General features: G+C 38.2%; 1 protein-coding gene and 1 pseudogene across 1 annotated transcript; one reads left to right on the top strand and one right to left on the bottom strand.

Moving 5' to 3' along the window:
- Positions 1-489: 489 nt before the first annotated feature.
- LOC132051086 (protein S40-5-like) lies at positions 490-1557 on the top strand (annotated as a pseudogene).
- A 19173-nt stretch (positions 1558-20730) lies between these two features.
- LOC132048822 (uncharacterized) lies at positions 20731-21535 on the bottom strand. Its single transcript, XM_059439507.1, has 2 exons — positions 21178-21535; positions 20731-21095 (listed from the first exon to the last, which is right to left on the bottom strand). Exons 1-2 carry the CDS (start codon positions 21533-21535, stop codon positions 20731-20733), a joined length of 723 nt encoding a protein of 240 aa, XP_059295490.1.
- Positions 21536-27359: the final 5824 nt, after the last annotated feature.

The following is a 27359-nucleotide window of genomic DNA, read 5'->3' on the forward strand; positions in this document are numbered from 1 at the left end:
GTAGTGTTATTTTATCCTACATAGAGGGTGGGATAACAATCCCGGAATAACTAATCCCCAAATTAGTTATCTCGAGATAACTTGTTCCCCAACCAAACGAGCCCTTACAGTTTCGTGCTCGACTTCACTAATCACCATATACTTTATGTCGCCATAGTACTATTCCCTCGTAGGTGAGAGTATTGACTGGACACAAAATTTAATAAAGAAACAAAGAAATACTTTTGAATTTTATGCATTGAAATAAGCCAAAGAAATTTTATGGTTAGAAATCATTTCATTAAGGTAAAATTAGAGTTGTAAAATTAAATTGTTATTAAATATAGAAATATATTATTTTCTTTAGACGAACTAAAAAGGAAATAATGTCATGTACATTGCGACGGGCGAGCAATATTTATTAGATGATGATGACAAAATGAAATCCAAATTCACATGAAATGCAAATTAAGTTCTCGCTATCACATCTTATACATACAACATCAGCCTTCGAAGCTGAGTCTACGCTTTACAGCTTTCTCTTAGAGAGCTTAAACATAACATTATACAAAAAACATACAGCTCCTTTTTTCATTTATGTATCTTTTGTCTGGGGTTGCCGGAAAATCAAGATTCCGGTACCCTAAAGTAGTTAAAGAAAGCATATACTAGTAATAGTGTATGTATGTACATAACGTTCTTTTAACAAATTGCCGGAAAGTAAAGTATCATAAATGGCGAAAGGTCGAGAACTGACCATCAGTATGAGTGAAAGGTATTTAGGAAGCTATAGTTACAATCATGGAAATGAAACAGTCAACGAAACATCGGAATTGGGAGAATATGATGTCTGGTCAACGGTTGATGACATGGTCAATGCTGATGATCATTTGTTGAATGGCTCAAGGAACGCGTGTGATTCACGCGCCACCAGAGAGAGTAACGGAAGCACTAGTAGTTTCATGAGCTGCCGCCTAGGTGGAGGCTTATCATTGGCTTTTAATGATACAGGTAAGGCCACGTCATCTATGATCATTCATCAATTTCGTGGACAAGACAGCGTGGCAGTGCAGTCGTCCCCACGTGAACGCCACATGGCGTCCTCGGCTCCTGTAAATGTTCCTGATTGGTCAAAGATATATCGTTTGATATGGTTCCTCCACATGAATACTTGGCTCGTGGATATGGTAGGTCTCGAAAATCAACGACCAATACCTCGGTAATTGAAGGCGTGGGGCGGACATTGAAGGGTCGAGACTTGAGCCGAGTCCGAGATGCAGTGTGGAGTCAGACCGGGTTCAACGGCTAAGTCAACAATAACATAAGCAGTGTAATTTCAAAAATGAGATTTGGAAAAAGTTGAATAACGCAGACCTTAACCAACCTCGGTGGGGCAGACTGGCTGTCTTGGAAAGGCTAAGTCGAGTCTTCAATTTGCTGCCAACTCAGACTGAACGATTCATCAATAATTGTTGATACTTGTTTATCGGTAATGTAATTTTTTGTTTTGTTTTTGGGCAATGATTCAGGCTGAATGAATATAGTTTCAGTAGTCAACCAGGCTGTGACTGAGCCCAAGTATGATTTGATGTTTTCCTCCTTTTTTTTAAAAAAAAAAAAAAAACTAAGTATTGTTTTTTCTTCTTTTATGATGTTCTATTAATTGAACAGTGTTTGGATAAAAGATAATGGAGTCCATCTCTGCATCAAGTCACTGATAATTACAGTTTGGTATTTGTAACGCCATATTAGGTGTAGGATTTCAATTTCATCATAAGCGATCATTCTTTTATCTTTTTTATCCATCAGATCACCCCACAAAAATTACTCATTGCGTTTTAATTTATAAGCGATCATTCTTTTATCTTTTTTATCCATCAGATCACCCCACAAAAATTACTCATTGCGTTTTAATTTATGTGATGATAGTTTGACTAGATACAAAATTTCACAAGGAATGAGAATACTTTTGAAATTTATGATAAAAAATAAATTAAAAATATTTGTGTCACTATAAATTATCTCATGAATGATAAAATGTAAAGGTTAAATTTAAAATATTTTTAAATATAAAAGATATAATTTACTTAAAAACAGACTATAGAAAAGGGCAAAACACATATTATGAAATTGATTGATCATCTCTCACTTGTCAAATGTCTGGTAGTAACCCAATAGAAAAGCTAATATGAGTTATGACGCATGATATAGGAGTATATTGTTAGAATGTCCTTATCAAATGGCTTATCTATTTCTGTTTATTATAGTAGGAGATTCCAATATCATATTGAGAAATCAACAACTTTCGATTCTTTCTTGTACTTCATGACCTTTGCTTCCCTCCTAGACTGCTCCTTTATTTTGAAAAAATTGTTTTATTATCAAATAATATTCCTTAATGGAAATTAGTTTAAACATTTCTAATCTTGAATGGTTAGCTAGTACTATTATAGTAGCGTAGATTTTTATAATGGAGCTACTTAATGACCATTTCATATAGTGCCACTATACAGGACAAGGTCTGTGGGACAATGCTATAATACGAAGGTGGACCTTAATGCTTAGTATGATGTTTGAAACAAGCCATTTGCGTCCATTTAATAATTTAGAGCCTGTTTGGATGGGCTTAAAATAAGCGAACATAAATTTGACTTGAACTATCTGAACAAAAAAAAAAAAAAAAATTGGGGTAAATTAACTTATTTTTTTGGGCATAAGTTGTTTTTCAACATAATTTCTTTAGATAATTTAATTTAAAATTTAAGCCAAATTTTTTTTGAGAACTATTTTGTAAAAATGAACTTTAATTTGGTACCTAAAATAATTTCAAAAAAAAATTAAAAGCGATTTTTATAAAGCGAACATAAAGCCAATCCAAACGGGCTCTTACTAAACAGGAAAGTCTACAGTTTTACACTCAAGATTATAATTCAGATGAAATTCCTTTGCTTACACAAGTCGATGAAAAAATAAAAATTACAAAAATAATTCTTCTTCTTTTTTTACCAAATTTATTGTCTCCTTTTTTTCCTCGAATATACAAATGACCGTTGGTGTCCCTATTGCATTGAAAATAATGAAATGAAATGGAGATATATAAAAGTGGATTGTGAAGGGTGCAGATACCGTGTGACTTGCCCATTTTAAAGAAATTGACATGACCCAATTGATTGATTGGACTCACAGGTGTTGTGAGCCAGTAGCTCTTCATCTTTTCCTTCTCTTTCCTGTCATCCACGTAAACTAAAGACAGATTAAATATTTTAAGTTTATAAATTCTAAACGACAACTTTTATGAATTCTAAACTACAAATTTAATTGCTATTATATTTTTTATATATTTTCTCCGTTTCAATTTATGTGAATTTTTTTGGAGTTCGAGCGTCAAACTTTATAACTTTGATCATAGATATTGACATAGATTTTTTAAGTTTATAAAAATAAAATTTATATATTCAAAAACTAGATAAAAAGTACTATAAGCAATGATAATTTATATTTTAAATAATTTAATAAAAGTATAAGAAAAACGTGGTCAAAGAATCACCTCGTAGACTCTCCAAATAGTAATAGGTTCACATAAATTGAAACAGATGGAGTATTATTTATATATATTAAGTGAATTTGCATACACAAGTATACGATTTGGGCTCAACATTCCTACAATCTGGTCTGAGATGATCAAAGTTTTGAGCAGTTACAAACCTAAGGTGTTCTATGCTAAGGTGTACTGGAATCAACCACCTACAGGAAGAATAAAGTGCAATATAGATGGTGCAAGCAGGGGCAATCCATGCAGAAATTCTTACAGTTTCTGTTTGAGAGATGATAGAGGGAATTTGATCTATACTCAAGCTCAGCAGATTCATGACATAACAAATAATGAGGCTGAAGCAACAGCTATTCAGGAGGCTTTGAGGTACTTCAAAACCAGACAGATACATTAACTGATTGTGGAAACTATTTCATTGGGGCTACTACAGATGATACAAAGACGATGAAAACCTCCACGGGAGCTTTCTAATATAGATGAGGAGATTCAAAATACATTGGAGTAATTATAAGGGCATATTGTGCATGTTTACAAGAAGCCAATCAGTTAGTAGATTTTTTAGCAAACTATGCACTAGAGAACATAAGACTGTTGTGTTTACCCCGAAATACGAGTAACAATTAAATTTGTAAGTGGTGAATAGGATATGTGGATAAACTTAATCTTTTGGTAAAATATTTGAATTCTAAGCGAATATGTATACGATTATATTTATATACGTATGTGTTTATTAGTATAATAAGTGGATGATATATGCTAAATAATGATAATGAGATAGATTGAATGTGCTAAATAATAGATGAGATTAGCTCGGTTTTGGATGAACGCCACAGATCCGGACAAAAATGCTCGAAGAGAACTTCAATATTTCAGATGGTTACAATGTTCTGATATGAGAAAAAACCAACCTGAAGAAGGGGGGGGGGGGGGGGGGAAGGGGTTGCTCTCTATTTATAGGTATTCCTCATAGGCCCTTAGTACACTACAAAAAAGCCTTTCTGAATAAACCCTAAAAAAGAGAAGGCTGATCCGTACGGTTGTCAGCACAAATGGCGGAACGGTTTTATGACGCGTGGCAGCCTCACAACTGATTACCCGAACCAATAGACACGCACATTTGGACTCAGATTATCCGGACTAACGGACATGCTTATCTTGGCTCGGATCTGCTGTGACCTGTACGACACCCCGTTGTGGAACAAGATCAAACGTATTCGTGCCCATTCGAACCTGTCTTCTGCCCTGATCTTATCGGTAACCAATTGATCCAGTTTTTACTGTATACAGATAGTCCCCACACTTTTCGGATCGTAGTTTCACCGAAGTGACGGGAAGTGGAAAAGTCTCAAACCGGTGGTCTCATTCATAAGTTCGTTCTTATCTTCAAAATAGGCGAGAACCGTAACGTCACCTCACGTCACGTCCCTCTGACTTCGGCCACATGTCCCATTCCGAGTGGCTAACTTCGGAAACCGCCTCAAGACACGTCGCTTCAAATCACGTCTTATTAATTCTCGGACACGCCTCGGTAACCGCTACGGTAAACGTCTATATATAGAGTTACAGTTGCTCTTTTTTTACCTTTCATTTTTCACTTTCAACCTTTCTCATCTTCGTTTCTTTGCTTGAACTGGCCCATTATCACCAATCACCAAACCTTCAAATCTTCATCCCTTTAAGCCGAATCTTCATATCTTCAACTAGAATTTTCAAATCTTCAAACCTTCAAGTTCATATATTCGTCTCAACCTTCAAATCTTCATCTTCAAATCTTCTTCAAACCTTCAAATCTTCATACCAACTTCTTCATAAATTCATATTTGATCAAAAAATGTCAACGAACACCGACTCCGCTTCCCAGAATGTACCCCCGGCTTCATCTCCGGGTCCCGCACCTGCTCTTAAACCGGAGGTAGGATACTTGCTCAACCGATAGCCATAAACATAATACCGGCGAAGCCCAATTATAATCATGAATTTGCAGTTGAAACGGTGGTGCAAGCATCGGATAGGGGTTTCGACGTGTGACGTCATCCCTCATCAATTAAAGAAGATCGCCACCCTCGGGTTCGGGCCGAGTGTGGATGGGACAAGCGTCCGGTGCAGGTGTTTGCCCCTGGTGACGACGAATCCATCACGGATTATAAGAAAGGGTTTCTTTACATTTATACATATCCGTTCACTCTTAAGCTCGACTCTCCTATGGATCCGGTTATTCTCGAGATGTGCCGGACGTACAACATGTGTCTTGCCTAGATTGGGTCAATTATCTTGAGAATGGAGGCCTGCCTTCGTCTATTGGCAAATAACGTCAATAAAGAGTTCACGTTGGCACACTTCATTCGGCTGTATTGCCCGAGGATCTTTCGTGGGGGTGTGATAAAGGTCTCCAAACAAGGCTGAAACCCTATCCTTTCCTGTCTCAATGAGGATAGAGACCGAGGATGGCTTGAATGTTTCGTCTGGGTTAGGACTGCAGATATTATCCCAGCAGAGTACATGCCTTTCCCAGAAAAGTGAAATAACAAACGTGAGTCCCTTAAATGTGTTTCCATTATGTGTGTCCGAGCCTCCTTTTTTTTGACTTGTTCAAAATTTTCAGCCTCCGTATGGATCTCTTCTGCCGTCCGAAATTTCCCCGAGTGGGTTGAGGCAATCATCAGCCAGCACTTACACGAAGAACGGACATGGGCAGAGTTATATCGGGAGCGATGGGTTGTACAGAACCACAGTAATTTTTTCTTCAGTCTTTGATCATATCCTTCCTTTTCGCCTTTTCCTTCTTTAACTCTTCGATGCCTAGGTTTGGGCAAAGGTTCCGTGAAACCACGACCTGCACCAATGGATGAGCCTGCCACACCGGGTTCTGACTTTGATATGGCGGGATCATCCCGTCTTATTGCCGCGTACCGAAAAGAGGCAAAGAAAACCCTCGACCAAGGGCAGAAGAAAAAGAAGAGGTCGAGAAGTGATGTTCGAACCCTGAGGGATGGATCCTAGCCCGACATTATTCTTCGAAGAGTTGGTGCGGGTCCCTTCGTCGCCGCTGTTCCTGAGGAAGAAACTACTATCCCAACCTCGACTAAAGGTGTGGAGGATGAAGTTCCTTTTTCTCCAGTTACCGCGTATGTCCAAGCTCCGATTCCTCTAAGGTCAATTGAATTTATTGACATTTCAGGTAATGCTTCACCCGAGGCGGTGCCTTTGGTGAAGAGGCCTAGAAGGTCCGATCCAACCTTGGAAACCGAGCCTACCCAAAGGGTTGAAACGACCCCAGAAATTAAAGTTACCGAGGCAGCCGACCCGTCGTCTAGTGCCGACCCAGCTACTGTGACTGAGGTACTTCCAACTGGTGACACTGCTAGAGCTGTTCCGACTTCTCCTCCTGCTCCTTCATCGAGACCGGATAACCTCGATGATATGCTTACCGGTACCCCTCATGCTACGGTCGAAGCCTCGGGTTTTGGTCACCTTCATATTCCACGAGCTACGAGGGTTGCCAACCGGTCCACTGAAACAAGTGCGAGGTCAAAACTTGTTGACATTTTCCCAGCCCCGAGTGTAGAACCGAGGAGGACTGGGTCAGCTGTGGTCACCGTCTCCGAGGACTACAGCTTTTTATCGCGTCCCGTGGGGGTTGCAAGTTATCTAAGACCTCTTGTTTTAGATTCAGACAAGAAGAAGATGGAGCGACTGCCATGGCAATGTCTTATAAACAAGGGCACGCATACGGGTAATCGGGTAAGTGTTCTTATGCATTTCTACAACATTGGTGTGCGATTCTCCGTTTTCGCTAATCAATTTTATAACTTCACTTTATTTTTCTTTTGCAGAGTGTTGTTTCATAAATAAAGGCTCCATCCAAGCCCAACGCGAAGTAGGGGACTTGAAGGGCCAGCTAGATGCTCAAGCCGGGAAACTGAGAAATTTAAGCTGCTTTTGCTGGAAAATGAGGACCAGCTGAGCCGGGCAGTCCCTCCTCCGAACCTTCAATTCCAGATTGAGGCCGCTAAAGCTGATAACCTCCGTCTAAAGGCTAAACTCGATGATGCGGTTGAAAAGAACCCACTCTTGGACCAGGATAACATAAACCTTGGCCGAGATAATGCTACTTTTTGCTACCAAACTCGGCGAGTTCGAGGTTACAATCGCCCAACTACGGGGTGAGTTTCATTCGGTCAAGGTTGATACTGAGAAAGCAGTAGAGAAGTCCAGGCAGCTTGAGGCCGAGAGGGCTATCGAGAAGGAGAGGCTGAGAGTACTTAAAGAAAAGGCCGAGATTGTGCCCGGATCAGTGATGAGCTTAAGAGCCAGCTCAAGGAAGCTATTTTGGCCAATGATCGTCTCCATACCAAGCTTACATCTGTCAATGAGGTTTGAACCTCTTCAATTGACATGAAATCTGAGCTGGAGGAGATCTTTGAAGAAAACTGAGGCCGATCTGGATGAGGCCCTTAATGATGTAGTGGCCGCCGAGACTCGTTCTACTCTCTTTGCTGAGTATGAACGGTGGAAATTCCAGAGGATGACCCTCGAACATATTCAACGGGGCATGGAGGATATCTCGGCTCGTATTCTTGATGCGAGGATGATCGAGGACAAGGCTAAAAAAGCTCTCGAGGATGGTTCCGAGGGTGATTCTGAGGAAACCATTTCTGAGAACTCGGGTTCCTCTAACACCGAGTAGATCGAGGCCTATATGAGCCTTTGTTTTGTTTTGATTATGTAAAAAATTCTAAGTGTAAAGCCTCGGTTTATTAGATCATACACGAAATGCGCATTTTCTTTTTTGGCCATTATTTTCTTCAATGTTTGATCCGAGTACATCTCACGATACTTGTCTTAAAAGTTTATTTCGTATGTAAAATAAATGAGCTTCGGCACTAAGCCTTTTATCCGAATTGAGCCTATCTTAACTCATCAGTTATGAGCCTTACTTTGTTCGGCTTGTTTTTTGATTGAAGATTGATCGAATGATTTACCCGCGGGGCTTATTTATGCTTTGTGAATTCAGACGTCTCTGAATCACCTCGGGCATTTTAAGTCGAGGTCTTTTAATTATTTAACCTTCTACCGACTGTTTGTTTTTAGCAGATTAGGTTCGGGTATCATGACCTTTGTACTTTTTTCGACTTTATGACGGAAGTCCCCATTCTTGTGTTTAGGCGGAATTGGGCTCGGTTAAGTATGACCTTTCTGCCTTTGTCGAGTTTTTGACGACAGTCCCCGGTGTAGGGTCATTAATAAGCGAACATACCCAAGACATGCTTTTCTACAATACTTCTTCTGCATATCGCAAATGTTTATACAAAATTTAAAGATTTCGTCTGATCCCTTCTGTTTTCGCCGTAGCGAATACTACCCGGGCACGATTCATTTGATCGTTTGGCCCTTACATTGAAACCTAGCACAGAAGGTTCGGATTTACACAAAACGAGAAATACAAACTTTGAAAATCATCTTGACGTTGACTTTGTTTTTTGTTTTTGCTTCGATGAGCTTTTCTTAGGTCTTGATGTGGGTATAGTAGTCCCCTAGTGTTTGTTTGTGAAGTATGTGCGGGAAGACACTATCCAATCCCCGGTGAACAATTGGACTCGGGCTCATAGGCAATTAGCTTCGTTTCATAGGGTAACACGTTGTACTTGTTGCCTCGTTAAAAACCTTGCCGGAAAACCCACTTTGGGACAAAATCGGGCTAAGGAAAAGAGTGCAACACATGCTTTTGGACCCAGTTCTAATACCTTGGTATTTATCTTGATAAGACTTCTGCAGAAAAGCGAAGGGTGAGAATTTTTAAAATAATCACAAGGGTCAACGGACCATACCTTAGCAATAGTATTTCTTCAAATGAGCCATATTCCAGTTGTTGTGCAGCTGTTGCCCGTCTATGGTTTCCACGACCCTTTACCCGTTATTCCAGTTATCTTATACGGTCCTTCCCAATTTCCCATCGTCGGGATTCTTGGTATGTAAGGTAATCTTTCGAAGTACTAAGTCCCCAACTCGAAAATGTCGAAGGTTCGCCCTCCGATTATAGTACCTTTCCATTCGCTACTTTGAGTTGCTAAACGGACCATCGCATTTTGGCGTAGTGCGTCCGAGAGGTCAAGTTTTACGGCCATGGCCTCTTCATTTGACCCGTTGGTGGCGTATTGGAATCGTAGGCTCGATTCGCCAACTTCTACGGGGATTAAGGCTTCGGCCCCGTAGACTAATGAGAATGGTGTCTCCCCCGTGCTTGACTTTGACGTCGTTCGGTAAGCCCATAATACCTCCGGTAGCACTTCCTTCCATATGTGTTTCGATGTTTCCAATCGTTTCCTTAGATTTTGGATTATGGTTTTATTTGTAGATTCCGCCTGTCCGTTTGCACTCGAGTGATATGGAGTTGACAAAATCTTTTTGATCTTCCAACCCTCGAGAAAATGATTGACTTTACTGCCAATGAACTGAGGACCATTATCATAAGTTATCTCGGCAGGGATGCCGAAACGACAAATAATATGGTCCCATATGAAGTCAATAACCTCCTTTTCTCTAACTCTTTCAAAAGCCTGCGCTTCAACCCATTTTGAAAAATAGTCAGTCATAAATAAAATGAAACGAGCCTTACTTGGGGCCCAAGGCAGAGGACCGACGATATCCATCCCCCATTTCATGAATGTCAAAGAGATAGCACCGGGTGCAACAACTCCCCCAGTTGATGAATCATTGGTGCGTGCCTTTGGCAACCGTCGCATTTACGGATGAAATTTTTTGCATCCTCCTCCATTTGGTTCCAGTAATAACCTGCTCTGATGATTTTCCGAACCAAGGCTTCCGTACCAGAATGGTTACCGCAGGTACCTTTGTGGACTTCCCTCGTCACATAATCTGTTTCTCCGGGTCCTAAACATTTAGCCAGAGGTCCGAAGAAAGACCGGCGATATAATTGATTGTCTACAAAACAGAATCGAGCCTCTTTAGAAGTGATCGTGATTCTTTTGGGTCATTCGGGAGCTTCCCATCTCACAAGTAAACGATGTACTTGTTGCGCTAATCCCATGTTAGACCCATTGCATTTATTTCGGCGTGTCCATTTTCTACTGCCGAGTCACCAATTGGACGACCGTACTGGGGTTGAACTCTTCTTCTTCAACCGACGAGCCTAAGTTGGCCAATGCATCTGCCTCGTTGTTTTGTTCCCTCGGTACATGCTGCATGGTCCATTATTTGAATTGATGCAATATCATCTGAGTTTTTTCTAAGTATCTATGCATTCGCTCATCCTTGACCTTGAAGACGCCATTGACTTGGCTTACGACCGTAGAGTCGCTTTTTGCTTTGATTACTTTGGCTCCCAAACTCCGGGCCAATTCAAGTCCTACAATCATAACCTCATACTTGGCTTCATTGTTAGTTAATCTCATAGTCCTGATAGACTGCCTAATGACATCTCCTGCGGGAGTTTTTAAAACAATGCCCCGTCCGGTTCCCTATAGGTTTGATGCCCCATCCGTATATAGGAACCAGATGCCCGAGTTCTTTTTCGAACTTATCAAAAGCTCTTTTTCTACCTCGGGAATCATTGCGGGGGTAAAGTCTGCTACAAAATCGGCCAAGATTTGGGATTTAATAGCCGTTCTAGGTTTATATTCAATGTCATAGCCACTAATTTCCACGGCCCATTTGGTCAACCTACCCGACAGTTCCGGTTTATGCATGATATTTTTTAACGGGTAAGTAGTCACTACACATATGGGATGGCATTGAAAATACGGTTTTAGCTTCCTCGAAGCACTCACCAATGCTAAAGCTAACCTTTCGAGGTGCGAATATCGGGTCTCCGCATCTCCTAATGTCCTACTCACATAATAGATAGGAAATTGCGTACCTGCTTCTTCTCGGACCAAAACTCTGCTTACCGCCACCTCGGATACCGCCAGATAGAGAAACAGCTATTCACCAGCCTTCGGTGTATGTAGCAGGGGCGGGCTTGACAAGTACCGCTTCAATTCTTGCAAAGCCTTTTGGCATTTCGGTGTCCATACAAAGTCGTTCTTCTTTCTCAAAAGGGAGAAGAAACGGTGACTTTTATCCGATGACCTTGAAATGAATCGGCTTAGGCCTGCTATCCTTCCTGTCAGCCTTTGTACTGCCTTGACATTGTTCACCACTTTGATGTCTTCAATGGCTTTGATTTTGTCTGGGTTAATTTCAATCCCCCGGTTCGATACCATGAAGCCTAAAAACTTGCCCGATCGGACCCCCAATGCACATTTTTTCGGATTTAGCTTCATGTTGTATTTGCAAAGTATGTCGAAGGTATTCTGCAAATGTTTTAAAAGGTCCTCTGTTTCCAGGGACTTGACTAACATATCATCAATATAAACCTCCATAGTTTTACCTATTTGCTCTTCGAACATTCGGTTAACTAGGCGTTGATAAGTTGCTCCGGCATTTTTTAGTCCGAATGGCATGACATTATAACAATAAGTCCCCTATCGGGTGATAAAGAAGGTTTTCTCCTGGTCCTCCGGGTGCATCCGAATCTGGTTATACCCGGAGTACGCATCGAGAAAACTTAACATCTCATGCCCGGCCGTTGCATCGATCATTCGATCAATGTGAGGCATCGAAAATGAATCCTTCGGGCATGCTTTGTTTAGGTCCTTATAATCAACGCACATTCTAAATTTGTTACCTTTCTTCGGTACAATAACGACGTTGGCCAACCAGCCTGGATACTTAACCTCACGGATGGAGCTTATTTTTAAAAGCTTTGTTACCTCATCTTTTACGAAGGCATGTTTTGACTTAGCCATTGGTCTTTTTTTTGTTTTATCGGGTTGAACTTCTGATCGAGGCTGAGCTTATGTGTTGTTATCTTCAATCGACATTAGCTTGAAGAAATTTAATTAATTTGTCCCTGAGCTCCGAGGTTAACTCCGTGCCCAGGTATACCTTTCTATCCGGTAAATGTACGAACAAAATGATCTGCTTCAACTCATCTACGGTTGATTTGGTAGCATCCGAATCATCCGGTAATACGAAAGATCTAGGCACGCCGAAATCATCCTCTTCACTACTCGGGTCCATTTCCTTCTGCTCCGCACTCGGACCCGAATTCTTTAATTGCTATTTGGTGTCCTTGCCTTTGACTAACTCATCATCCCTTTGAACCGATTTCTTTGAGATGAGGGGTGCTTCCTCTACCGCAAACATTTCCCTTGCTATGGACTATTCGCCTCGGATAGTTTTTATTCCTTACGGGGTTGGGAACTTCAGTAACTGATGTAGAGTCGATGGTACCGCCCTTATGCTATGAATCCACGGTCTGCCGAGTAAAGCATTATACTTCATATTTTCCTCGATGATGTAGAACACTGTCTGTTGTATGGTCCCGTCGATGTTAATCGGTAAAGAAATTTCACCCTTCGTAGTCTCACTTGCCATATTGAATCCGCTGAGTACCCGAGCTACCGGAATGATCTGGTCTAGTAACTTCAATTGTTCCACTACTCTCCATCAGATAATGTTGGCTGAACTACCTAGATCAATCAAAATATGTTTAACCCGTGATTTAAAAATAAGGATAAAAATTACCAATGCATCATTGTGTGGTTGAATGATGCCTTCTGCATCCTTGTCACTAAAGGAGATGGAGCCCTCAGGTACATAGTCCCAGATCCACTTTTCACGTACAATTGAGACCTTTGTTCTTTTCATCACTGGTCCTTGTGGAGCATCTGTTCCCCCTATTATCATATTGATCACATGTTGAGGTTCCACGGGCTCAGCTCATTTGTAATTCTCCCTTTCTTTGTAATGGCTTTTGGCTCCCTCGCTTAGGAATTCTCGAAGGTGGCCATTTTTCAATAATCGAGCCACTTCCTTCCTTGATTGACGACAATCTTCGGTTCTGTGCCCATAGGTTTCATGATACTCACACATCATGTTCCGGTCCCGTTGACCCGGGTCGGATCTTAATGGCCTTGGCCACCTAGCCTCCATGATGCGCCCGATAGCCGAAACAAGGTCCGAGGTGTTGATGTTGAAGTTGTATTCAGATAACCTCGGTATGTCTTTATTACTAACTGAACTGCCGGCATCACTCCTGAACGACAAGCCCCGGTTGTTTGTCGGATGGTCAGCTCGTTTATCGCCCCTACTAGAGAAGTGATTGAGGCGCTTCTCAATTTATCCGACCTGAAGCTGAGCTTCTCTGATTGAGAATATGGTCGGTACCTTTCCCTCGATGGTCTTGTTTTCGGTTCATAATTTTTCCTCAATTTTTCAGAGTTTTTCCTTAAATTTATTGGGCCCGGTGGAAGTTCGAGCTGATCATCCTCTACCCGAATCTTAGATTCGTACGACGTCCGCCCAGGTTACAGCCTCGTATTCCAATAAGTTCTCCTTCAATTTAAATGAGGCAGTCGAGCTTCGGGGATTGAGTTCCTTGGTGAAAGCTTACGCTGCCCATTCTTCCGGAACTGGGGGCAGTTCCATCTGTTCCCTTTGGAAGCGGTTTACAAACTCACGTAGTAGTTCATCATCTCTTTGAGTGATTCTAATGATATCCGCCTTCCTGGCTTGCACCTTTTTGGCACCGGCATGAGCTTTGATAAACGCATCTACGAGCATTTTGAAATAAGTGATAGAATACTCGGGCAAGTGGTCATACCAAGTTAACGCCCCTTTCGAGAGTGTTTCTCCGAACTTCTTCAACAACACCGACTCAATTTCATTTTCTTCGACATCGTTGCCTTTTATGGCACAAGTATACGAAGTCACGTGTTTCTACTGGTCCATCGAACCATCATATTTCAGAATATTTAGAATTTTGAACCTCTTTGGGATCAGGTTCGGAGCCGCACTCGGAGGGAACGACCTTTGAATGTATCTCTTTGAATCCGGCCCTTTCAAAATCGGTGGAGCTCCCAGGATCTGATCCACCCGAGAGTTATATGTTTCCACTCTCTTCTCCGTTGAATCAACCCATTTTGCCAAGGTCTCGAGCATCTTCAAAACCTCGGTAGACAAGTCGGCTCCGGATCCGTTTCTCTCGACTATCCGTGCTTCCTCTCGCCTTGGTTCGGTAACCTCTTTTGGCCTTTCCAGAGCTACCTTGTCGTCTTTGCTCTGAAGCTGAGCTATGGCAACCCCCTGTTTGGCTATGGCTGTCCCTTGTTCCTGCAACATTTCAAATATTAAACGTAAGGTAATCTCATCCGGAATATTCGGAGTTTTCCGGCCTTAAGCTTGAGACAAAGTAATTAAGTTATGAGTATTCAAAGGATCAGTGGCTGGAAGGGCGGCATTCTCCTAATTGACGGTATTCTGCCGGTTGAGGCCTTTTCTCGAGTTGACAGCGTTTGGGTCGGCAGGATCAGCACGTGGTTTTCATAACCCACTGTTGTTCTCGTTCGCAGCTACTATCTCGTTATTGTTCACATGGCCAGAGTGACCGCTGCTCGCCATTTTGTACGTTTTCTGTGCAGATCTGCAAATTTTTCAAACAACAAGTGAAGAAAGAAGTAGCAAAGATTAAACCACCACTATTATCCTATGCCCCACGGCAGGCGCCAAACTGTTTACCCCGAAATACGAGTAACAATTAAATTTGTAAGTGGTGAATGGGATATGTGGATGAACTTAATCTTTTAGTAAAATATTTGAATTCTAAGCGAATATGTATACGATTATATTTATATACGTATGTGTTTATTAGTATATTATAAGCGGATGATATATGCTAAATAATGATAATGAGATAGATTGAATGTGCCAAATAATATATGAGATTAGCTTGGTTTTGGATGAACGCCACAGATCGGGACCAAAATGCTCAAAGAGAACTTCAATATTTCAGATGGTTACAATGTTTTGATATGAGAAAAAACCAACCTGAAGGGAAGGGGGGGGGGGAGGTTGCTCTCTATTTATAGGTATTCCTTGTAGGCCCTTAGTATACTACAAAAAAGCCTTTCTGAATAAACCCTAAAAAAGATAAGGCTGATCCGTACGGTCTGACACCCGTACGGTTGTCAGCACAAATGGCGGAACGGTTTTATGACGCGTGGTAGCCTCACAATCGATTACCCAGACCAATGGACACGGACATTCAGACTCAGATTATCTGGACTAAAGGACACGCTTATCTTGGCTCAGATCTACTGTGACCGGTACGACACCCCGGTGTGGAACAAGATCGAACGTATTCGTGCCCATTCGAACCTGTCTTCTGCTCCAATCTTATCAGCCACTAATTGATATAGTTTTTACCGTATACATGTTGCAGATTAATTCTTTTGCAGATATACCAACACATAGAAGGAGAATACTCAACATGGACAAAACTCAACTTTCAAAATTGAGGATCAAGACTAGAAGAATCATGCAGAACCACTCATCTGCTCTATCCTAGTTATTTTTTCAAATTTGCTAGGATGTTTTGTTCTTTCTTTTCCTTTCTGCATTTATTTTCTGTTGAACTTGATTCCTTATAATAAAATCTTCTCCTTTGATAAATTCTAGCAGGGCAAAATTTGCTTTTAAAAAAAAAAAGTATATGATTTGGGCAAATTTATTGAGTTTTGTTGGGTCCTTAACTTCTATGATGGATTTAATCCGGAGTAAACAATGGATGTTTGGATATTTAGAGGCCCCACAATAACCCCCTCCCAACGTCTCAATGACACAAAACAATACCACTCACTAGTTGTCTATTAATTCTTCGTATTAAGTTTGAAGTGATAACTTGAAAAAATTGAGTCATACAGTAATATACAATAATTGGTCAAATGTATTGAAAGTATAATTTTTGTTATAGTTTCAGTTTATGTAAGTTAAAATTTAGATATAATTCAGATGAGATATCTTTCTGTGATTTTTAAAGTATGACGATTGCAAAACTCTATGATTCTTAAATTTTAAGCTGATTCAGTCATTAGGGGAACGTCAAAAAAGGAAAAGAATGAGATTTGGTCAGAAGTTACTTAAGATTCAAGACCACGTTCGGCAAGTTGAATTAGAAGATTGATGAAAACGAATTATCTTTTGAGGAAATATGATAGGTAGGGTGTCCTAGTGGCACCATAAATGTTAATCTGCAGGTCCTCATTTTTATTTTTCTATTCATTAATGCTGAAAAGGGCAATTGAATTGGAAGGGAACAAAAAAGATCATCCATTGGAAAAAGTAAAAAGTTTTTTTAGGGATACTTACCCTTATCGGCTATTTTCCCCAAACCAATTCTACTTACCATGGTTAATGATTCAATAAAGTGTAAATAAGTATTAACTAATCAAGATTAAGTGATAACTTGTTAACTTCCTAAAATCATGAAAACATTGATGAATTTGGGTTAGGGTTTGAGGCAGTTCTAGAGAGAAGAAAAAGAGAGAACTCTATTTACTGAGAATGAGAGAAAATGAATTCAGTGCTTTACAAAATATTTAAGCCCTACTTATACACTGACCCCCACTACACTTAACTAAAGAATACAATATAAATGGGCCTATCCCGATACAAATAAGTAAATGAATAATCAACAGTCGAAACTTCCAATGCTGTGTAATGCCTTCATCAGTGTGTATTCAAACAGCCCCTTTAAGTTGGAGGGGCATACAACTCATAACTTGCGCAAATGAAGATGATTTACAACACCCACAAGTGGCTTGGTAAACATACCAGCATATTGAGAAGCACTGGTAGTATTAGAAAGATCAATAAAACCCTCAGATAACTTGTTCCGGACAAAATGGCAATCCAATTCAATATGTTTTGTATGCTCATGAAAAACAGGATTCCTTGCAATATATATATATATATATATATATATATATATATATATATATATATATATATATATATATATATAGCAGATTGATTATCACAATGCAAAGGAATAGGCACAGATACATGAACCCCAAAGTCATCAAGAAGCCTAACAAGCCAAGAAAGTTCAGCCACAGCTTTGCTCATGGATCTGTATTTAACCTCAGCAAATGAAAGTGAGACTACATGCTTTTTTTTTTTTAGATTTCCAACCCACTAAACTCCCACCCAGAACGACACAAAACCTAGTAACAGATCTTCTTGTGTGAGGACATGCCCCCAGTCGCTATCACAGAACACATCAAGAGATAAACCAAGTGAATTGTTGAAAAAGATGCCAACATCAGAGGTGCCTTTTAAGTATCTGAGCAAGTCCAAGGCAGACTTCATGTGTGGGACACAAGGTGTTTGCATGAATTGACTTAAGTGTTGGACAGCAAAATAGAGGTCAAGTCTAGTGTGGGTGAGAAAATTTAGTTTTCCAACTAAATATCTATACTCTTCTGGATTGGGGAGAGGTTCCTCCATATCAGGAAAGAGCTTTTCATGCAATTCCAAAAGGCAACTAATAGGAAAGCAATCAGCAAAATAAAACTAAACCAGAAGGTCATGGATAAAAAATTTCTGATGGAGAATAACACTTGGGAAGAGTACATAACCTCAATTCCCAGAAAATAGTGAAGAGAGGCCAAATCTTTTATTCTGAGTTGTGCATGAAGAAAATCCTTAAGTGCAGATAGCTCAGCCAAATCAGTCCTAGTTAGGATGATGTCATCCTCCTAAATAACCAATAAAACTAAAGAGTCACTAGAACCTTTGGTAAATAATGAGTAATCATTAAGAGAGGAAGAATAACCTCTAGAGCATAAGGCCTGAGACAGCTTGGCATACTATTGCCTAGAAGCTTGTCTCAATCCATAAAGAGACTTTTGGAGTCTAGAACAAGTGGACTTTTAGAGCAAAGTGGAGAATCAACACTGAGACCAGGAGGAAATTTCATGAATACCTCTTCATCCAGGTCACCATGGAGGAAGGCATTTTGACATCAAGTTGGAGGAGAGTCCAATGTTTCTTTATAGCTACAGAAATAAGGGCTTTGACAGTTGACATTTTTACAACCGGAGAGAATTTCTCATGAAAATCTATACCCTCAACCTGAGTATCCCCCCTAACCACAAGTCTAGCTTTATATCTCTCCAAAAAACCATATGCCTTATGTTTAATCTTGTATACCCACCTACAACTAATGGGTTTCTTGCCTGGAGGCAATGGGACAATCTCCTAAGTTTTATTAGACTCCAAGGCAGCAAACTCATCCCTCATGGCAGCCTTCCACTAAGGAAAGGAAGTTGCATGGCTGTAAGTATGAGGCTCAAAAGAAGCAGACTGACCGCAAGTAGAAGAATCAGGAAGAGATGAGGAGATAACTGAAGAGAAATTACAGATGTATTGTTGAAGATGTACAGGTTATTTTCTAGTCCTAGTGGACTGTCTAGTTGGAAGAGTAGTTTGAGAGGGTTGAGGTTGTGGAAGAACAGGTTGATGAGGTTGAGGTTATTTTGCAACAAGAGGAGGTAAAGGATCAGCAACAAGTGGTTGTATAGTAGCACAAGGTGTATGAGCAGGGAAGGAGATGGAAGGAAGATTATCAGGTGGAATAACAGGAATTGCAAGAGGTGAAGAAGAAGTGATGGTAACATCATCAAAGAAAGCAGAATTGGGAAAAGGCGGAACAGATGGTTAAGAATGAAAATGCTTGTCAAAAGGAAATAAATGCTCATGAAAAAGCACATCTCTAGACATAAAGCAACAGTGAGATACCAAGTTGTATAGCTTGTATCCCTTTTTGCCGAAGGGATATCCTATGAAAACACAAGGATTAGCTTTGGGCTGAAATTTATCTCTATGGACTTTAGGAACTGTAGAATAGTATTAGCACCCAAAATCTTTAAGATGAGAGGCAGGGGGGCTTGTGATACAGAACTTCATAAGAACTCTTATTTTGCAAAAGAGGAGATAGCATTAGCACCCAAAATCTTTAAGATGAGAGTAAGAGGGGGGCTTGTGATACAGAACTTCATAAGAACTCTTATTTTGCAAAAGAGGAGAAGGGAATCTATTGATCAAATAGGTGGCAGTCAAGATGCAATCCCCCCAAAATTGGATAGGCAGATGAGATTAGAAAAGAAGAGCCCTAGCAGTCTCTAATAGTTATATATATTTTCTTTCTACCACCCTATTTTGTTATGGGGTGTGAGGACAAGTAGTTTGATGTACAATGCCTTTGGCAGAGAAATATTTGGCACCAACAGAACTGGAACCTAACTCAAGTGCATTGTCACTTCTGATGGTTTGGATTTTCAGATTAAATTGAGTTTCAGTCATAGCATTAAAGGATTTCAAAATATCAAAAGCATTGCTCTTGGTACCCACTAAGTGGGTCCAAGTTGATCTAGAAAAATCATCAATAATTGTTAAAAAATACTTGGAACCATTATATATAGGTGAGTGATAGGGTCCCCAAGTATCAATAGTGTATCAACTGAAAGGGATGTGTTATTTGGATACTACTATCTTGAAAGTGCAGTCTAGTTTGCCTAGCAAGAGGGCAAACTGGACAGAGAAAGGATTATTTTGGAGAAAACTTGAAATGAGATGCAAGAGCAGGAATATTTCTCATTTTAAAAAATGGAATATGACCAAGTCTATAGTGCCAAATCATATCCATTTTATTTATATCACACATTGAAACAGTAGCAGTGGGAGCATGGGTGGTATGCTCCCTAATTACAGTAGAGGGTTTAACAGTAGGCAGATTAGGGAAAGAACTAGAATTAGAAATAGGAGGAAGTGTGTGCAAGTGTTACAGCAACACTACTCATACTAGAAGTAGAAACAGTTTTGGCAGTAACATCATGAACACTATAAGGAAAATTACAAGTGATAGGTAAAGGAACAAATTAAGATGCAGAAGCATTTATTGAGGAAACAGGAGGAAGAAGCAGCTTGCAGAGACCATGATCCTGTTTACCAAGCTCCAGAGGCATCTTCAGAGAAGGGCCCTATATGGTGCAAAGAGCTTTGGTAAATAGGAAAAATCCATCGAATTGCTCAAGTAATTTGTGTACGGAGATAAGATTGTCTTTGAAAGGAAGGAATATAAAGCACATGATGAATAGTAAAATTAGGAAATAAAGTCAAAGAACCTACACAATTGACTTTTGCTTTGTAACCATTAGGAAGGGATACAAGACAAAGTATAGGAAAAATGTGTAAACTGAAAAGCAAGTCCTTATGAGAGAGCTCCAGAATCTATGATCCAAGTGAAACTATCTACTTGTGACAACATGCAAGACTTAATAGACACTTTTAAGAGATTAGTGTTGAGGTTGTGAAACAATAGGATTAGAAACCAAATTAGAGGTTGAGCAGGGATAAGGATGCTCAAGTGTATCATGAGTAGCATTCTTATTCTTATTGCCTGAACCCTTTGTAAACTTAAAATCAAATGGATACTCATGTAGTCTATAGCATTTCTCAATGGTGTGATTTGTCCTCTTACAATACTTGCAAAACAACCCAGGTTTTTGATTATCAAAATTCACTTTTGAGGGAAATGACTGCCTAGGAGTCCCACTAGAAGTTCCAACATTGAAAGATGTAGAAGTGGATGAAAATTGAGGTATAATGGAAACTTGCCTCTGTTTCTCATCAGACAATAATATGCTATAAACAGTGCTGACTGAGAGAAAGGGCTTAAGCATGGTAATGTTGCTTCTAGTTTGGACATATGTTTCATTCGAACCCATTAAGAATTGGTATACTTTTGCATATTTTATCCTTTTGGTATTCAGACTTAGCCCCACAAGTGCAAGAATTGACACGAGTTATGGAAAGTGCATCAATTTCATCCCAGTGTTGTTTGATTTTGTTAAAATATGAAGCTATGTCAACAGCACCTTGGGCTATGTGGGCTAAGTCCTTCTTTAGTTCAAACACTCTAGCAGCATCTGCCTTTCCATATCTCTCCTCCAATTCACTCCAAACGTCCTTAGCATATTCAGAAGATTCTACACTACGAGCTAGGTCTTTAGAAAGTGAATCGGTCAACCAGGACACGACTAGGTCATTACACCTACCATTGCAGTTAAGGAGATCTTCATCGGGTTTTAGAAGTACCATCAATCATATCTAACTTATTCCTAACAGATAAAGCAACTAAAATGTTTCGTCTCCAACTCCCATATCCTATTCCATCAAAAGGTACAGGGACTAAAGATGCCCTCAACACATCTGAAGGATGGACATAGAGAGGTGGCACGGATGAGTGTAGTGGTCTTGGTGGAAAGCAGTACGAGAAGTGCTCTCAGACGTTGTAGATGGTGTAGGTATTGTCAGTTGTCATACTCTCAAATCAGACGAAAAATAACACAAATTTTGTAAAAAAATTAGCTAGATTTGAACAAGAATACCAGTTTTCTTCGCAAACCGAAAGGAATAACGGCCTTGATGTAAACAACAGTCGAAGAACTCAAAAAGAACCTTTGAACGTCGCCACCAAAACCCAGAACGATGAAACCCTAGTTTCAATGAACTGAATCGAATGAGTGCTGTCAAACAAACCTCACAAATCGAAAAACAAATCGTAGAAACTCGAAATCTCACCACAAAAACTTGATTTCAACAAGATTTGATGCAGAAATATGTGAAATCGATGAACTATTCAATAACATGGATCGAGGGTAACATTGCATTGTAGATAATGACCAGTCCTATGAGGATCTGGGCTCTGATACTATGCTAACTTGCTAAAATCATGAAAACATTGATGAATTTGGGTTAGGGTTCGAAGCAGTTCTAGAGAGAAGAAAAAGAGAGAATTCTATTTACTGAGAATGAGAGAAAATGAATTCAGTGCTTTACAAAATATCTGCGCCCTGCTTATATACTGACCCGACTACACTTAACTAAAGAATACAATATAAATGGGCCTAGCCCGGTACATATAAGTAAATGAATAATCAGCAGCCCAAACTTCCAATGCTATGTAATGCCTTGATCAGTGTGTATTCTAACAACTATATATAATATAAAGCTGTAAACCAATTGATGTAAAACTCTCTTTATAGCCACCATTCTTATTTATCTTTTTTTCTCCTTTTTTTTGGTATTTTCCCTTATTTTCCCATTGATTATATTGTAAGATGTAAGAATATAGGTATAAATGGCTCGATAATTACTATTTCACTCTTTCATATTCCTTACGATGAAAAATGTAAGTTTTGACATTTATTATTCAGTCTTTATTATGGCCTTGCATGTTTCTTGCTACGCATTGATTATTGTTAATGTCATATAAGTAGTATTTTCGTCCTTTTAACGATGGTATCATTTTCGAAGCAAATTATCCTCCGTGCTGATAATAAGGTGGTTTTCCAGATGAAGCCATGAAGAGGTAACAGGTGAGCAAAGAATTTTTTATTTTTTATAATGATACTAATATAACAACAACAAATAATAATAATAATTATTGTTGTTATTTAACTTCCAGTAAGATTTTTGTTTTAATTTTTTTTAATTCTTTGTATCTTTACCTTATGATATACTACATATTTGGGTTGTAATTGTGAGTTTGGTATATACTATATCTGTTAAAGGAAAAAAATAGAGATGACAGAGGGAATAAGAGAGTAATTAAATCATTAAGATTTTGTAATTTTTTTTTTTTGTACCTCATATGATCCATCTGTTTTAGCTTTCAAAGTTCAATTCAACTCCACCGAGGTCCATTACTTTGTTACTTTGTATATATAGTTATTTCCCTTGTGATATTTATGTGTTGGTGAATATTCTATGTTGGTTAAATTTATTTGTATGTATCATCTTTCAGGCATATTCTAAATCACTTGCCTTTTTTTATGGGAGAAAGGTATGCCAACGTATTTGTCGAAAATTTATACTTTTGTGTCCCATAACTTATTCGTACTCAGTATTATTTGGTAACTTTTGGTAATATGTTCTATGTCATTTGTATTGATCAGCGTGACACGCTCTGTGGTATAATTCAACGATGAATGCATTTCTTTTAAGGTAGTTATATTCACTATGAATTCTTTAATTTTTTCCTACTCTTATTTGCTAAAATTTCTTACAATTCATAATTTTTTTTCAATTAAATTTGTTCAGGGATTTAAAATCATGTAAAGTTAGAAGCTGCTTATGAAATTTGATGATTTGAAAATCACGTCAAATCTAACTTCCTAATAAGTAGTGGTGATATGTGTATCTTTTTACTGTGAAATTGAAAGTAAGTCACACAACAGGGCATTCTTTTGATTGGTGTAGATGAATTTAATTACTATAATTATATTTGTTATTGATAAAGAATTGATTTGAACTTTTTGCTGAAAGAGGTTTTGAGGTTATGATTTTAAATAGAAGAGTGGTCTTGTGGTGCAAAAATTAAAATATTCGTTTGAAGAAAATCTTAAATTGCATTTTGTTCCACAAGTTAATTTCACACTTGAGAAATCAAAAGAAGTTTTCTTTCATATGCATGTAGTAGCTTTAATTATGTCCAAATTGCTTTATTTATTTAGGTTTTCTAATTGTTTGTCTAGCAAATATCCAAAGTTGATGCTTAAAGACATTTCTTGACCATTAATATTTATCTTTTTCGTTACTTTTGGGGTCAACAATTTAATGTGATATTCACAAATTAATAATTTCAAAAAAAAAAAAAATGAATGATTGTTAACTGTTGCAACCTGTCATAATTCATATTTATGGACCGTTACAACCTTTCTTAATAATTCATATTTATGAAGCATAAAGAATTTCTACGGTCTTTACGGACTTTAAGTAATAAATATTTCATATTTACAAACATACAATAATACTCTCATCTTAAAGGCCACGGGGAGATAACTTTGAAAGGTATGTATTTTGTTGCTTATTTAATTTCCTGTTTTAATACTTTTTCTGTTTCATTTTCATTAGTACTGATATTCTAAAAATTGAAATCATTTTCCATAGATCATACTATATAATGTGTATAGATCAATATGCAGCTATTTTCGTTGATTAGGTGCGTTTAACTTTTGCTTTGTATTTGCAGAATTTTCTTGATTTATTGACTTACATTGCAACATCATTCTAATTAGAAATTCAATTTTGCAGGACATGTAGAAGAATTTGCCAAAATCGGGGGAAATTTCTAATTATTAGATTGTTTCTATTTATTGTCAATTTTTAAATATATCTTTCTTTGATGTTCCAATTCTTTTCCTTCAAACCCAGATGAGATTTCTGCTCAATCTCAAACTTCCCCTGAGAATATAATCTGCCAGTCCTAAAGAAAGGAGCCAAATGTTTACCATACTTATCACCATTATTGGCAATCATTTTAACAAAAAGATTGTAATTGGATGTGTTAAATATACGTGACAAAGTATAAGTTTTTATATATTTTTATTTGTAGAAGGCATGTAATTAAAATATGAGTTTGCTAATATTTTATCACCGCTACGTTTGAAAATAACAAGTAACAATTTCATAAGAACTATATATATTCAAACACATTTATGCATTTATTGATTTCGTATAAAATTTCAATGCGAATAAAACTTTTATCAGGTATCTATCAATGCCCAACTGATTTATATGTGGGACTAGAGTTGTAGTTCAATGGTAATGACATAAAGTAGTCATTTTGCATCTTTCAATTAATAAGATTCTTCCGTCTACTTTCTTCCCTTCTTCTTGATTCATTAACGTTCCCTCAATGTAGAATGAAAGAACAAAATTAATGAACGGAGAATATTTTCATATTTACCAAACAATGCTTAACTTTTGTGCATAGCAATCTATATTGTTAGACCATTATATTACTTGACCAATTACAATGACACATTAAGAACTAGTTATGACGGATTACATTTACTAATATTATTATAAATAAAAAATTGGACTTGAATCCTTATAATTAATAGCACACAATTGATGTTACAAGAAGGGCAAGGGAGGAGCTAGCTAAAAAGAAATTAGACTTGAATCCTTGTAATTAGTTTATTTTTGTTATATATAAAATATTGAATTTCCTTGACATTAGAAAAAAAACTCTTCTAATAAGTAGCAAACAAAACATAAAATACGATTAGTTAGATCACAAGTTCAAATATCAAAACCGATAATCTTCATTTTTCTCATATAAATTTTGGTTCCACCACTCCACACGGGTGCAGTATACTAATCCTAAATAAATAAATATATAATTTTACAACCAATCTAGTGGTGGCCCTATTGAATAGTAGAAAATAATGAATGTAATGGAAGGGAAGGTAGAAGTCAATGGAGAAGATACCTTGTGGCTCACCTTTTTCAGAAAAAGGGACACGAGTCTATTCATTGGGCTTGCAAGTGTTGTGAACCACCGATCATTCGTTCCTTCCTTACCTTTCCTTTCTTTCCTGTCATCAACGTAAAAGAATGCATTTTTGGCTATTTAGAGGGGCCATACATTCTCACATGGTCACTCATTATTGGTCTCTCTCCCATCATCATGGAAGATGTTTAGGTGTCCGCTTAAATGTTCGTTTGGCTTACAATTTACTTGTGTTGTGCTTTAAATGCAAAGACTATGCGATCAATAATAATGGGCGATTTATCATATACTGTGTATAATAATATAAAGATTTCAATACAGTTAACAATAATGCATAATTGATTGTATAGAAATTGTTTAAATTTAGAGGTATGGTCTTTAGATGTTCTTGTTCACGTATTGCTAGTACACGTAATTTTATTCCACAATTTATGTCGAATAAAATGCATAAACCCTCGTATAAGTTATACTTTTTTTTTTTTTTGCTTCCCATCCTAGATACCGCATTTAATCCCGACTATATCGGATTGCGCGCGTGAGCCCCCATTCGATGGGAAGCGCATCCTATCAAGGATTTTTCCATACCCAGGGCTCGAACCCGAAAATTTCTATACACTATTTAATTTTGATATTATACTTTCATGCCCCAAAACTAGAGTAACGTGACCAACGATTTAAATTTTCATCGAGTAACCAATCTAACATAAGCTACTCATCATAATATATGCATTGATTAAGAATCATAAGCCAATTTAATAACATCTTCAAACATAAAACGCAGCACCATTGGCCTAAGTATTTGAAACGGAAAAGGGCCAAATATACATACCCCTCGTTATACTTTGGGTTCAAATATACCCCTGTACTATTAAAAAAAGCGTCAAATATCTCTTGCTGGTTATCTTTGAGTTCAAATATATCTTTTCGCTATATCTTATTGGATCAAATATCCTCCCGCATTAAAAAGTTGTCAAGCGCGACGTACTGTATCTTTACGCGCGAATATATTTGATAGAGGTGGATGCCACGTGGCATTGTCCTATAACCCCCAACCCATTTTACTTTCCTTCCCACTTTCACCACTCTAAAATTTCACCATCATTGCCACCATTACTACCATATTATCCATCGATGGTGACTAAATGTGAGAGAAGGCAATAATGGACTTAAAGTGAGCCTCAAATTTTCAGATTAATATAATATTAACAAATGGTATAAATAATTTGGTTTGATCTTAGCTAATGCGTACAATTAATTACTGGTAAACAATTTTAATCCTACATTTTATCTTTGGATAATCCCCTAATTTCAGTAACCAAACTATCCCTTGAAGTTTTGATCAAATGTTTAATGTATTCTATAAAAATTATACATCGATTTAAAAATTTAACAAAAAGAGTATGAATTTTCACATAATTAATTTTGCATTTGAACTAAACCACCATAAATGCATGGGTAAAACACGAGACGACAGCACAGATCAAATGTCCATGCCACCGAGCTAAAGAGGCTTCCTTTTTTCTTCCAAAAAGAGTAATAAAAAGGGTTTTAGTAGACTCATTAGCTACTAATGCTCCCTTCCTCTTCACTCTCTGTATACACAGTACTCTGTATCCATATGTC

The sequence above is a fragment of the Lycium ferocissimum genome, chromosome 3 (assembly GCF_029784015.1).
Source record: "Lycium ferocissimum isolate CSIRO_LF1 chromosome 3, AGI_CSIRO_Lferr_CH_V1, whole genome shotgun sequence".
NCBI lineage: Eukaryota > Viridiplantae > Streptophyta > Magnoliopsida > Solanales > Solanaceae > Lycium > Lycium ferocissimum.

Bases quoted from the DNA above. Each gene is read 5' to 3' on its own strand.
- LOC132048822 (XM_059439507.1), bottom strand. From the start codon at position 21,535: ATGGTACTTCTAAAACCCGATGAAGATCTCCTTAACTGCAATGGTAGG. The intron at 21,096-21,177 runs GTATACCAATTC...CCTTTCTCTCAG, and splicing joins AAAGGATAAAATATGCAAAA to TCAGCACTGTTTATAGCATA.